This window comes from Mustela lutreola, chromosome 6 (assembly GCF_030435805.1).
Source record: "Mustela lutreola isolate mMusLut2 chromosome 6, mMusLut2.pri, whole genome shotgun sequence".
NCBI lineage: Eukaryota > Metazoa > Chordata > Mammalia > Carnivora > Mustelidae > Mustela > Mustela lutreola.
In genome coordinates, this window is record NC_081295.1 from 73,799,886 (window position 1) to 73,814,586 (window position 14,701).

The 14,701-nt window shown below is 39.6% G+C and overlaps 1 protein-coding gene across 5 annotated transcripts in view; it reads left to right on the forward strand.

The window, feature by feature from the left end:
- The first annotated feature begins 9,367 nt into the window (after positions 1–9,367).
- ECHDC1 (ethylmalonyl-CoA decarboxylase 1) overlaps positions 9,368–14,701 on the forward strand; it is a 66,563-nt gene continuing 61,229 nt past the window's right edge. For 2 of the 5 annotated variants that reach the window (XM_059177613.1, XM_059177614.1), the window contains exon 1: positions 9,793–10,000. Coding sequence is in view for 3 of the 5 variants with exons in the window: in XM_059177614.1 (XP_059033597.1) it covers positions 9,960–10,000 (41 nt within the window). In the remaining 2 variants the exon portion in view is untranslated. Of the gene's footprint in view, positions 9,616–9,792; positions 10,001–10,608; positions 10,737–14,701 lie in introns of those variants that run through there. The other 3 variants (XM_059177611.1, XM_059177612.1, XM_059177615.1) reach the window with 3 other exon arrangements.

The following is a 14,701-nucleotide window of genomic DNA, read 5'->3' on the forward strand; positions in this document are numbered from 1 at the left end:
ACTGATTTGCGGATGTTGAACCAACCTTGCAGCCCTGGAATAAATCCCACTTGGTCGTGGTGAATAATCTTTTTAATGTACTGTTGAATCCGATTGGCTAGTATTTTGTTGAGTATTTTCGCATCTGTGTTCATCAAGGATATCGGTCTATAGCTCTCTTTTTTGGTGGGATCCTTGTCTGGTTTTGGGATCAAGGTGATGCTGGCCTCATAAAATGAGTTTGGAAGTTTTCCTTCCATTTCTATTTTTTGGAACAGTTTCAGGAGAATAGGAATTAGTTCTTCTTTAAATGTTTGGTAGAATTCCCCCGGGAAGCCGTCTGGCCCTGGGCTTTTGTTTGTTTGGAGATTTTTAATGACTGTTTCAATCTCCTTACTGGTTATGGGTCTGTTCAGGCTTTCTATTTCTTCATGGTTCAGTTGTGGTAGTTTATATGTTTCTAGGAATGCATCCATTTCTTCCAGATTGTCAAATTTATTGCCGTAGAGTTGCTCATAGTATGTTCTTATAATAGTTTGTATTTCCTTGGTGTTAGTTGTGATCTCTCCTCTTTCATTCATGATTTTATTTATTTGGGTCCTTTCTCTTTTCTTTTTGATAAGTCGGGCCAGGGGTTTATCAATTTTATTAATTCTTTCAAAGAACCAGCTCCTAGTTTCGTTGATTTGTTCTATTGTTTTTTTGGTTTCTATTTCATTGATTTCTGCTCTGATCTTTATGATTTCTCTTCTCCTGCTGGGCTTAGGGTTTCTTTCTTGTTCCTTCTCCAGCTCCTTTAGGTGTAGGGTTAGGTTGTGTACCTGAGACCTTTCTTGTTTCTTGAGAAAGGCTTGTACCGCTATATATTTTCCTCTCAGGACTGCCTTTGTTGTGTCCCACAGATTTTGAACCGTTGTATTTTCATTATCATTTGTTTCCATGATTTTTTTCAATTCTTCTTTAATTTCCCGGTTGACCCATTCATTCTTTAGAAGGATACTCTTTAGTCTCCATGTATTTGGGTTCTTTCCAAACTTCCTTTTGTGGTTGAGTTCTAGCTTTAGAGCATTGTGGTCTGAAAATATGCAGGGAATGATCCCAATCTTTTGATACCGGTTGAGTCCTGATTTAGGACCGAGGATGTGATCTATTCTGGAGAATGTACCATGTGCACTAGAGAAGAATGTGTATTCTGTTGCTTTGGGATGAAATATTCTGAATATATCTGTGATGTCCATCTGGTCCAGTGTGTCATTTAAGGCCTTTATTTCCTTGCTGATCTTTTGCTTGGATGACCTGTCCATTTCAGTGAGGGGAATATTAAAGTCCCCTACTATTATTGTATTGTTGTTTATGTGTTTCTTTGATTTTGTTATTAATTGGTTTATATAGTTGGCTGCTCCCACGTTGGGGGCATAGATATTTAAAATTGTTAAATCTTCTTGTTGGACAGACCCTTTGAGTATGATATAGTGTCCTTCCTCATCTCTTATTACAGTCTTTGGCTTAAAATCTAATTGATCTGATATAAGGATTGCCACTCCTGCTTTCTTCTGATGTCCATTAGCATGGTAAATTCTTTTCCACCCCCTCACTTTAAATCTGGAGGTGTCTTCGGGCTTAAAATGTGTTTCTTGGAGGCAACATATAGATGGGTTTTGTTTTTTTATCCATTCTGATACCCTGTGTCTTTTGACAGGGGCATTTAGCCCATTCACATTCAGGGTAACTATTGAGAGATATGAATTTAGTGCCATTGTATTGCCTGTAAGGTGACTGTTACTGTATATGGTCTCTGTTCCTTTCTGATCTACCACTTGTAGGCTCTCTCTTTGCTTAGAGGACCCCTTTCAATATTTCCTGTAGAGCTGGTTTGGTATTTGCAAATTCTTTCAGTTGTTGTTTGTCCTGGAAGCTTTTAATCTCTCCTTCTATTTTCAATGATAGCCTAGCTGGATATAGTATTCTTGGCTGCATGTTTTTCTCGTTTAGTGCTCTGAAAATATCATGCCAGCTCTTTCTGGCCTGCCAGGTCTCTGTGGATAAGTCAGCTGCCAATCTAATATTTTTACCATTGTATGTTACAGACTTCTTTTCCCGGGCTGCTTTCAGGATTTTCTCTTTGTCATTGAGACTTGTAAATTTTACTATTATGTGACGGGGTGTGGGCCTATTCTTATTTATTTTGAGGGGCATTCTCTGAACCTCCTGAATTTTGATGCTTGTTCCCTTTGCCATATTGGGGAAATTCTCCCCAATAATTCTCTCCAGTATACCTTCTGCTCCCCTCTCACTTTCTTCTTCTTCTGGAATCCCAATTATTCTAATGTTGTTTCGTCTTATGGTGTCACTTATTTCTCGAATTCTCCCCTCGTGGTCCAGTAGCTGTTTGTCCCTCTTTTGATCAGCTTCTTTATTCTCTGTCATTTGGTCTTCTATATCACTAATTCTTTCTTCTGCCTCATTTATCCTAGCAGTGAGAGCCTCCATTTTTGATTGCACCTCATTAATAGCTTTTTTGATTTCAACTTGGTTAGATTTTAGTTCTTTTATTTCTCCAGAAAGGGCTTTTATATCTCTCGAGAGGGTTTCTCTAATATCTTCCATGCCTTTTTCGAGCCCGGCTAGAACCTTGAGAATTGTCATTCTGAACTCTAGATCTGACATATTACCGATGTCTGTATTGATTAGGTCCCTAGCCTTCGGTACTGCCTCTTGTTCTTTTTTTTGTGGTGAATTTTTACGTCTTGTCATTTTGTCCAGATAAGAGTAAATGAAGGGGCAAGTAAAATACTAAAAGGGTGGCAACAACCCCAGGAAAATATGCTTTAGCCAAATTAGAAGAGATCCAAAATCGTGAGTGGGGAGAAAGGGGATAAAAAGAGGTTCAAAAAGGAAGAAAGAAAAAAGAAAAAAAAAAAAAAAAAAAAAGAAAAGAATTTTTTTTTAAAAAAGAAAACACCTAAGAAAAATGTAAAAATATATATATATATATATTAGATAAACTAGTAAAAAATCGTTAAAAAAGAAAAAGGTAACAGTTAAAAAAAAAAAAAAAATTTTACCCGAAGGCGAGAAAAAAAAAAAAAAAATGAAAAAGAAAAAATTAAATTAACTGCAAGACTAAAAAAAATCACAGGAAAAAAGCCATGAGTTCCGTGCTTGGCTTTCTCCTCCTCTGGAATTCTGCTGCTCTCCTTGGTATTGAAACCGCACTCCTTGGTAGGTGAGCTTGGTCTCGGCTGGATTTCTTGTTGATCTTCTGGGGGAGGGGCCTGTTGTAGTGATTTTCAAGTGTCTTTGCCCCAGGCGGAATTACACCGCCCTTACCCGGGGCCGGGGTGAGTAATCCGCTCGGGTTTGCTTTCAGGAGCTTTTGTTCCCTGAGCGCTTTCCGTAGAGTTCCAGAGGCCGGGAATACAAATGGCGGCCTCCTGGTCTCCGGCCCGGAGGAGCCGAGAGCCCAGGGCCCCACTCCTCAGTGCGCCCTCAGAGAACAGCGCCCAGTTACTCCCGTCTGCCTGACCTCCGGCCGCGCTCCGAGCTCACCGAGCCTGCGACCGGTTCAAGGTAACACGGAGCTGCGAGCTTACTGTCGGCTCTGTCTCTGTAGCCGGCTTTCCCGTTCCAATACCCGCAAGCTCTGCGACACTCAGACACCCCCGATCCTTCTGTGACCCTGCGGGACCTGAGGCCACGCTGACCCCGCGTGGGCTTTGCCCCGGTTTAGCCTCTGGAGCGATGTCCCTCAGCGGAACAGACTTTTAAAAGTCCTGATTTTGTGCGCGGTTGCTCCGCCGCTTGCCGGGAGCCGGCCCCTCCCCCCGGGGTCTATCTTCCCGTCGCTTTGGATTCACTTCTCCGCCGGTCCTACCTTTCAGAAAGTGGTTGTTTTTCTGTTTCCAGAATTGCTGTTCTTCTTCTCTTCGATCTGCCGATGGATTTTCAGGTGTTTGCAATCTTTAGATAAGCTATCTAGCTGATCTCCGGCTAGCTGAAGCAGTCTCAGCTTGCTACTTCTCCGCCATCTTGACTCCTCCTGGAAGTTTGTACCTTTTGACCACTTTTTTCCTTCCCCCATCTTCTATTTCTGGTAACCACAAGTATCTTTTTCTGAGTTTGGTTTATTTTTAGGTTACACATATAAATGAGATCCTGCCGTCTTTGTCCTTTGTTGTCTAATTTCACCTAGCGTAATGTCTTTAGGGGCCATCCATGTTGTCACAAATGGTAGGATTTCTTTTTTTATGACAGAATAATATTCCATTATGTATGTATATCTATATTCACAACTTCTCTATCCATCTATCCATCAGTGCATAGTTAGGTCATTTCCTAATATTGCCTTGAATATTATAAATAATTTTGATATGAACATGGGGGTGCAAATATCTTTTGAGTTAATGTTTTTGTTTCCTTTGGATGTATTCCTAGAAGTCAAATTGTTGAATCAAATGGTAGTTACATTTTTAATTTTTTGAGGACCTCCACATTATTTTGATAGTGGTACATGTTTTCCCCAAGTACGCAACATCCTTCTTCTAGCTCCTAGTGTATCCTTCTCTGGTATTAAATCATTTTTCAATAGCTTATTGGCTTTCATTGCCTGTAAGTTTTTGTTTCTGTTTTTTCACACAAAAGACTCAACAAAGCCTGGCTCATTTGTCCACCCCAAAGTGGATAATAATGGGCAATTGTGGTGACCACATAACCACCAAGAAATGAACAGAGAGTATGGTGGCAACATTCCTGTTAGCATTATAGGAGAGTTTTAGGGTCCGCCATATATTGACATCTTATTAGGAGAAGTCTCCAAGACACTTAGTAAAATTGTATTAAGCTTTTTTTTTGTTGAACATCTCCTTGAAAAGAAATATCTACACTTTAGCTGAAGTATCTTGCAAAGCATATGGCTCTCAAATATCTTACTCCAGAGCTAAGTGAATCTAGGAATGAAACCATACTTTAAAAAGGGTCTTTTCCATAACAGCTGAGAAACAATTAAGTGCCTTCAAATTTCAGATGTGATTAAGTTCATACATAATGATTTAGTTGGTCAGTATACTTTCTGGGTTCTGACTATTAGGTTCAAAGAACAAAGTGAATTGCTACAGGCATTCTGTTTAGTTAGGTAGTCTTGTTGTATCTAGAAGGCACAGTTTCACTCTGGCTATGAATTTTTGGACTATCTTGGGCCAAGAACTATGTAGACCATCCAGGGTAATCTTTCTATCTCAGGATTCTTTTCTTTCTTTCTTTTTTTTTTTTTTTTAAAGATTTTATTTATTTATTTGACAGACAGATCACAAGTAGGCAGAGAAGCAGGCAAAGAGAGAGAGGGGGAAGCAGGCTCCCTACCAAGCAGGGAGCTGGATGCAGGTCTCCATCCCAGGACCCTGAGATCATGACCTGGGCCAAAGGCAAAAAATCCACTGAGCCACCCAGGCGCCCCTCTATCTCAGGATTCTAAATTTAGTTATTTACAAAGTCTGTTTTGCCTGCCAAGATAATTTATTCAGTTTCTAGGGATTAGAAATGAATGGACTTGAGTGTTGGCATTATTCTGCTTACCACACAAGCACTATCTGCTAAAGAGTAAATACAACTCAGTAAAAATGCTTTCCGTTTCCCTATCATTTGAAATATTTATAGTTGGAGATTAAAAATGCTTTCAAAAAAGTAACCAAATCAAATATTGATACTGCCATTTTAATGGAGTTCAAAAATTTTATGTATTTTAAATATTCTGAAATTAATTTCAGAGTAAAGAGTATATATTATATGAATGTAAATGATTTAAACTCCCCTAAAAGGTAAAAACTCTTAGATTGAATTAAATGCTGCTTATAATAGGCACATCTTTAAAAAGTGAGAGAATATTAACAAATCATTAAACATCAATTTAAAATACTTACCAATGTGGAGAAATCTGTATGTATTTTATTTTGCTAAATATTAAATAGATTCTATAGGTATATACATACATATATGAATGTGGACATATATATAACTAGATACACATTCCCATAGATAGAAGATATCAATCTATATTTTAAAAATATTCTCAAATATTAGCAGTTATATCTATGTGATAGGTTTTTTTCCTAATGCCAACCTTCTTTTAAAAATAGCTGGGAGGATACCAGGGAGTTTCTCTTACTATTTAGGAAGTGAGGCAAACAAAAATGGTATTCAGCATTGGTTTTGCAGCAAGTTATTGTAGAGGAAGCCTGCACCCTAAGCAACAAGAGTGGCACTGCCATCTCCTTCCCTGGGAATTATACTCCACATCTCAGCATCAAGCTGCCTTATCTTTGAACTGTATTTGTGAACATCTGTGATGATGTGGGGCCATGAGCAAATGGTCAAGATAGAATTTTTTTTTTTTTTTAAAGATTTTTATTTATCTGAGACACGGGGAGAGAGAGAGAGAACGAGAGAGCATGAGCCAATGGGGGGAGGGGCAGAGGGAGAAACAGACTCCCTGCAGAGCAGGGAGCCCAAGATGGGACTTGATCCCAAGATCCTGGGATCACGACCTGAGTTGAAGGCAAACACTTAACCAACTAAGCTACCCAGGCGCTCTCAAGATAAAATTCTTGACGTTTTTCATGCAAAAGGTGCTTTTATTATGGCATGGGGACAGGACCCATGGGCACAAAGAGATGTAGTTTTGCTGTATGAAGCTGATGGTTATATGCTTAATGCCCAAGAAGCAGGGGACATGCAGGGAGTATTAGATCATAAAATGTCTTCCTTGAATTTCTAATCATAAAACTACTTTTGTAAGATTTCTCTGGTGCTTATCACTCAGTTTGATTTTTAACTATCCGTGGGATGTTCAGGCAGTCATAAGGGCCTTTAAGAATGAAGCAACCAGTAAATGTTTGATCCTTAATAGAACTATGCAGGCTATAGGTCAACCTTCTGGACTAAAGGTGAACGTTTTTCTGCTTCTATCCCTCATGATGTGCTTTATCTCAATTTATATTGTGCATCTGTTAACAAGATATGTTCTAAGTATCAAAAAAGCCTACAAGAGGTTCTATTTTGGGTCTGGGGTTGCTCAAAAATTTTTCCATAAATTAATAGTAATTTCTTCTTTGCTTTATGCCATTTTGCCTTAGGAAAGGTTAATGGTAACTTTTAGATAGTGGATGATCTCTGTATTGAAAAGTTTTGACTATAAAACATGATATGGAGTAAAAGGAAGAAAGCAGTTTATCAGTCTAGTGAAGGAAGGGGAAAATACCTGGATATGTATTTCATAAAAAAGCAAACGATTAAAGAAATTATCATCCAATATTTGCTTATTGAGCCAGTAGTTAAAAAAATAACTCAGTACGACCTGCTAATATTACAGTGCATTACCTTTTAGTTTGTGGTACGGCACACCATTATTAGAGTAAAATGTATTTTGACACTAGGATGGTATGTGCAAGTACACTGAAATGCTATACATACAGATGAACAATCAGAATGCTACTGGAAAAGAAAAAAAGTTAGAAAGACTAAGTCTTAAAGTAGAAAACCTTTCCCTTTTTCTACAGGAGATGGGAAGCAAGTACCAGATATTTTGGTCTCAGCCCTCCCAGCTCCCACCTGCTTGTACTTACTAACCTTTGTTAATTTTTTTTTTTTTTTTTTTTTTTTTTTTTTTTTGTTTAACCTCAAAATATGTTCCAATTTATGGGCTTGACACCAAGACCTGGACTTTAGTGCCCACTTGTTTATACTTACTAACTTTTGTCTTCTATTTCTCCCTAAGCTCTTCTTTCCAGCTTTCTTTTCCACTCAGGCAAAGGAAACTCTCCCCAGGGGATGGGGACTGCCCACACAAGACCTCCTGCCATCCCACCAGCCCAGACCACCCACACCACTTAAGCTAAATCTGGTTTGTGCCTACACAGATGGATCATGGGGTGACCTCTAGAATGACCTACAATGATCTTTACCTTATTATAATACTAATCTACACCCAGGAATAAGCCTCAGCCTTATCTGCATAACACATAATGTATGTATAGGCATGTTTTATTAGGCTCAGACAGGACCTTATGCCTGCCTGTACATAGGATGACAAGGCTTCCCTGTCTAAATATTCATCCTAACCCTAAACAAAAGGAATCCATTTACTCTCTCTCAGGGAATCAATGGCTTTGGAAGCCATTCCCCACGATCTCATTTGCTGCAAATAAGTTCTCTTTGTGTGACAATTCAACATGTGCAGTTTCTAATTCACCAAAGAGAAAACTCATGTTGGTTCAGTTACACTACCCAGCACCACCAGACACCTCACTGCAAATTCCCATTCCCTCCTGTTACACTTGCACACCTGTGGGTAAAAAGGTACTGCTTAAGCACTATTGAAAAAAGAAATGCTGTTTTATCTGTTAGCATATTAGTGATAGGACTGAAAATGCATAAATGCCCTCTTTTTGGGCCACCTTCCTTGAATTTTCACTAGTTGCCGACCTCCTTTGTCTCCTCCAAATCCCTAAGGTGCTTTGGACCTCTTTTGATAGTATGTGTTTTCTAAAAACGTTTAAAACATTGTATCTCCTCAGCTTGCTGGTAAATTCTTTCAACTAGCAACTAGCAACTGAATGCTGGCAAAAGACAAGGCATGAGATAGTATCATCCGTAAAGAAATACTTTGTTTGAACTTAAGAAAGACACCCTCAGGGAATCTACACAAAAATGTTAAAGGTCAAACCTTTAGCCACGGCTGCCATCCTTGGAGCTGCAGTCCCATACACCTATTGTGCAGTACCATATATCCACATACAAATTTATGGCATAAACAATACATCTCGTTACCCCCACTCTACAAACTAATTCTCCCAAATCACCATTTAATCAAGCGAATTTCCTGCTCCAAGGTGTAATGGCTGCTCATTTCATATTAAACTGAAATAAAATACTTTCAATATTTGGACTTCTTCCCATCGGTCCAAACTTGGTTCTCATTTCTTCCCTCCTATCCACTTCTCCATACCTTAAAACTTGCTTATCATTTCCTCTTCTTGGTACTTTCTGTTCCTCCCACCAGACGTTGCCTTATTTACTAAGATCTATACCTTCCGAAACTCCTGTAGACAAAACGATCCCAATCCCAGGGGAAAATGGCCTTCCTCTGCAGCTGTCTTCCAAAGACAGTCCTGTTTGCTCCATGGCACAGGTATGGGCACAGAATTCTAGGCCTTCTGAGCCTTCCAAAAATCATACGACACGCAGGACATATGTTGAGTAATCGTTTAAAAAAAAAAAAAAAAAAGACAAATACTTCCCCCGTTCAGTAAGGCAGAAAAAACGTTCAAGAAGTAAAAGCTTTTGGTACCTTCCTTTCCCCTTCTGTTTCAAAATGCCCCAGCCCAGCTTCCTCCGCCCTCCACTCTTCCCACGTAGACAGAATGCCGGAAAAATAAATGCAGTCTGCAGGCTTCGCGGGACCAGCCCTTAACTCTGTGTCCCAGAACCGAAAACGCCAAGCGGGTCCATTCACCCCAGGTTCGCTCACGACCCAAGGGAAGGTCTGTCTACCCAGGCCCGCCGCAGCGCGGGATTTCCGCGATCGGGCACCGGCGCCGGCGGGACCACGGAAAAGGGCTCCGGGAAAGGAGGAGAGCGAGCGAGGTAAAGAAGCCGCGAAAGGGCACCGGAACTCGACACAGGGGAACGCACGCGGCGGAACGAAGGGAGGCGCCGGCCAGGGAAAGAGGCGCCAGGGGGAGCGGAAGAAGGGAGCGGGGAGCGGAAGGAGGTCTGGGGGGAGCGGAAGGGGTAGCCGCCCGCCCTGCGGCGTGAGGGACTGAGTGGCCGCAGGACCGTACTTGGAATGTCCTGCGAGCGAGGACGGTAGCTCGTCACTGCGTAGTGGACTTTAGCGCTTCCCCACACGAATTCCGAGCAGAGACCCGCCGGGCTCCGCGGCGCGTTCCGTGGGAGGCCATCGCGAGGCCCACTGCCCTCTGCTGGGCATGGGGACGCAGTGCCCAGAGCCGCGCGCGGACTTGGAGAGGTGAATGAGGGCGGCGGGAAAGGGACTCACACTGTTGGAAGGAGCGCGGCCAGCCGCCCAGATGAATGTGTTCAGAATAGGGAGGCGTGATTTCAGCACACTAATTTAAATTCTAAATACTTTCGAGGTCCTGTGCTGCGCGGGTGAGGTCTCCCCGGACTTGTGAATTTGTCCTCTCTCTGTGTTACTTTGCTTAATTAACACTTAACGTTATTTGTTGGGTGCATTCGACTTTTCAACAACAAACAATGTCCAGATCATTTGTTGGTGTGGGCTCTTTCCTTCCTGAAATTCTCCAGCGCCTCGATAATCCTTTAATGCTCCCCACAACCACCCACGAGTCACAAATACAGGGGGTTGGAACCGCAGAGAACTTAAATTACTCGTTGAAAGGGCCGATGAGGAACTTGAAAACAATCTCTATCGACCCCCTTCCCTCCTCCTTTCCTTTCCCCATTTTTTATCCGAGGACCGCAAGTTTACCAGCGGTTGCTCCAGGAGCTGGACGTATAGAGATAAACGGGACGATGGCGAGTTTCACAGAGGATCCCTTCGGGGAAGCACTCTATTGGAGGAAATTACGGGGAGGGGGGAGTTGTAATTACGAATTCTGGGAATGGGAGGAGTAGTAAGTCGGCTGACCTCCTGTTGCCTGACCTGAAGGAGAAGTGGGTAACAGTAGGTTCCATTCTGGGAAGAGAAGCCAGCTAGCAGAGACTGATGGAATTGAAACAGGGTGAGTGATGGGAGTAAGAAATAGGGCAGGTGGAGAGTTGGTTTGTGGACAGAGTCTCAAGCCTCCTGTGGCATTATGAATTCTTAATACTTGTATGCCAGATTGTTGCTGATTTATATTATTTGTCAGGCACTGTTCTAGGCATTGTAAAGACCTTCTTACTTTGCAAAATGCAGTGGGGATGTTCAGTTAAAAATTTATTCCATGAGGCTTAATAAAAATACTGTGCAAGCGGACAGTATTTTTATGCAGTCTAAAGAACTAAAGGAGATGAGGCGGCGTTCCTATGAGGAAAAGTGTAACAGGTGAGGTATCACAATTATATAGGTGATGAGTGAGGAGCAAAAACCTGAAGGATTTGAAAAACGAGAAAAGTTCATTTTGGCTATATGAAGAAGGGGGGTGTGTATGATGGCATGTAAATGAAGCTTGAAAAGTTGGTTGTATGATGATAGTCTAAAATGAAAGCAAAACTTGAAAAAGTTTTGTAGTGACAGTCTAGAATATTTATTTTTTGTTGTTTACCACTTGCCTCAGGTTAATAGTTTTCTTGTTAAGTAAGTATGCATCTGTTTTAATTTTCTGGATTTAGTAATTCTGATTTATGGTAAAATGGATTACATATGGCTTTCATGAGAAATGCAGCTTATTCCCCTTGCAAGGAGGGGAACTCTTTAAAAACCTTTGCAGAACTTTAACAAAAACGGGAGAGTAACACATGTAGTCGTAGATGTCCATAGGGCTCTCCTCTTTCCCTTTTCCAGTGGCGTGGTTAAGAGCTTATTTAGCTGATGTGACTGTGGCAGAACAGCAAAGCATCCTGCATGACAAAATTTAAACATAATGCTTTGTCCTGAAGAATGTTTATAAAACGTAAATTCCTCAGAACTTTTTCATTGCCTTATGATTCTGGAAGAGTCCAGAAATGATGATTGCTTAACCACATGCTTACACAGAACCTGAATCTCAGCCTTGTTTGTTCACGTGTACTTTCAGATACTATAGAAGTTTATTAGTGGCTGATATTTTTGTCATCTCCTTAGCACTGAACTCTTGTCTGATTTGGCCTTTGAATTTAAAATTGGGATGAAAGTATACATAAATAGGTGATTATCATATTTCTAGAACTGGATTTCTAAACTTGAGGTCAGCAAACCTAGGAGGCTTAAGCAGTACCCTCAAGTTTTTGTGGTACTCTTCTGTGGCATAGACAAGGGAACATGAGAAGAGAGAAAAGAAGGGTGAGTTAGTAGTGGAAGGGGGATAGGAATGAGGAAGAAGAGAAAAAAATGGAATTAACAGAAGGATATGTGAAGTATTTATTATAAGATTTATTTGGAAAAATCAGCATATCAAAGATGTCTAGTGAGGCAAAAATATTAGTTACATGTATGTTTAATTGTGTAATATTTAAAGATAAGGAAATAATAGACCTGATGGCATATATACTAATTGCCCTTCTGTTGTTGGAGAGGTAATATATGAGGACAGAACAGGCTCCTTATAAGAGAGAAGATATATTGTTCATTGATTTTGTTATTCCACAGTAATTAAAAAGGCTATCGATAAAAAATGCTAATGATTTTGTAAGTTTTATTTCTTATTTTCTAGTTTATTTTCTAGTTTCTTTGTTCTTTTCCCTAAACAGAATACTGTGGGAAACAGCCAAATTTAGTTTCTGAAAATAGCCATCAAAGTCCTTATTAAGTTTATTTTGGCACCTTTTTAAATGTTGAAGGCATGGTAAATATAGAGAAGACCAGGACCTCTGCCTCAGTTGAATTTTCCATCGAGTTTCTATTCTATGTCTGATATCTCCAGGGACACGACATGCTTAGAGAATATCCAGGAAAGAGCTTGGATGTATTATCTTTGGCTCTGGCTCTGTATATATACCTTCCGGTTTTGTGAACTGACCTGATTAAGCTCTGTTTATATACCTTCCAGTTTTGTGAACTGACCTGATTAAGTGATCTTGAGAGCTTATTTTCCTAGACTGGAAGCAGGCATAAGGAACCCTGAGCCCTACTCTATTTGATCTTCTTTAAATGGAAAAAGATAAAGGCAGCCCCAGGTTCCTTTTACCACATAAGCCTCTTAGAGTGAGAGACAGACAGACATAGAGACAAAAAGGAGAACAGAACTAAGAGAACAGAACTGTAGTTCCAGGGCAGATAGTTTCACTTTGTTGATTAGTATGCAAAACCACACACTGAATTACTTGTTTTGCCTCAAAACCCCTACTTTGGAAGGTGAAGAAGAGAAAGTGAGGCAAAGTAGGTCAAATCTCAGATTCCCTCTTTAAGTTTGCCACTAACAGTTATTAAATGTTAACCTCAGTACCACTGGGTCAATTGTCTCTCCTCCCAAGAAAGTTAGAGAATGTAACAGTCTAGACCTGACCTAAGATTCCTCCTGTAAGAGAAATTTTACATAAAGAACAAAGAAGATTACCAATCAGATCCTTGTAAAATATGTATTGCCAACTACACATATTATAGATAGAATGATGTCTTATTATTTATTACTTCACTTCTTAAAAAGTATTGATATTTTTTATTAGTGAAACAATAAAGATTGTGTTGTATGCAAAGCCATTTTGTAAACACGAAAGGAAAATCATACCCTTGCACATTTGTAGCTATATATCCTGGACTTGGATTTCATAGAAACCCAACAGTGAAATAAATTTTTCTATTTTGCAAATAGAGATCTTAACATAATAGTTTAGAAAATGATGGGTAGGTACTGTAGTGCCTACACAGTAATAACCATATTAAGGTTTATTTAGTTCCACAAATATTAAATGTGAAACTGTGTGCTAAAGCCTGTGAATAAGATGCAGTTCTGCCCTTAAAAATTTTTTATTGTCATGGAGGGAGGAGCTTCATTTCTAATTCTCTAAGGTACTTCAATAAGGACTCTTTAGTAGTTGTCAGACCTGCCAGACTATATGGCCACTGTGTTCTTTGTTTAGTATAGTATCTTTATGGCTGTGTGTTCTTTGTTTGCTATCTTCAATGTAGAGAAAGAGTATTTAGGAAACTATTTTTGAAAATGGCCATTTAGAAGATTGGGAGAGATTATTGGTAAAGGCAGAGGCAGCCCCCAAAGTTTGGAATGATATCCTTCAGTTAAAAAAAAAAAATTGAGGGGCGCCTGGGTAGCTCAGTTGTTAAGCCGCTGCCTTCGGCTCGGGTCGTGATCTCAGGGTTCTGGGATCGAGTCCCACATCGGGCTCTCTGCTCAGCGGGGGGCCTACTTCCCTTCCTCTCTCTGTGATCTCTTCCCTTCCTCTCTCCTACTGTGATCTCTCTCTGTCAAATAAATAAATAAAATCTTAAAAAAAAATTGAGAAATGTTATATACATACATATAGTGAAAAATGCATAAGAAGAATTTAAAGAACAATAATAAAGAAACAACAAAGAAAATAAGTGTGTATCCCTTACCTAGGTTAAGAAAAAAAAACATGTGTTTTCTGAAACCTAACTTTTTTAGTGTGTGTTAGGTGACTCAGGCAATAGCTTTCTTCATAATATCTTCATTTATTTTCATACTGGCCAGATGACCTGAGTTTCAAATCAGGAAATAAATGTAATAATACTTTCTAGAAGTAGTATATGAACAATAGTGTGTATAGTTTTATAACCATCTCATAAATACTTTGATTTAATTAAATAGCATATGTACAAAATATTTTACTGTCCATTCAAAAGGCTTGTGGTTCTAGCTATGGAGTTACATGGAATTATGTCTAAAGTTTTAAAGGTTTTTATAAATTGATAATTTATTTAAAAATAAGTATTTATTTCAAGAAAAATAGAGTGAGAACTTTGGTTGAGAGCATTTTTATTGTTTTAAAATTTGACAGAAGGTAAGCTTTAATTGTGAAAAAGAAATGTGGGCTTTATTATTTTTTTTCTTCTAGATTTGTTTCATGGAGGGGAGTGGAATCATGCTAA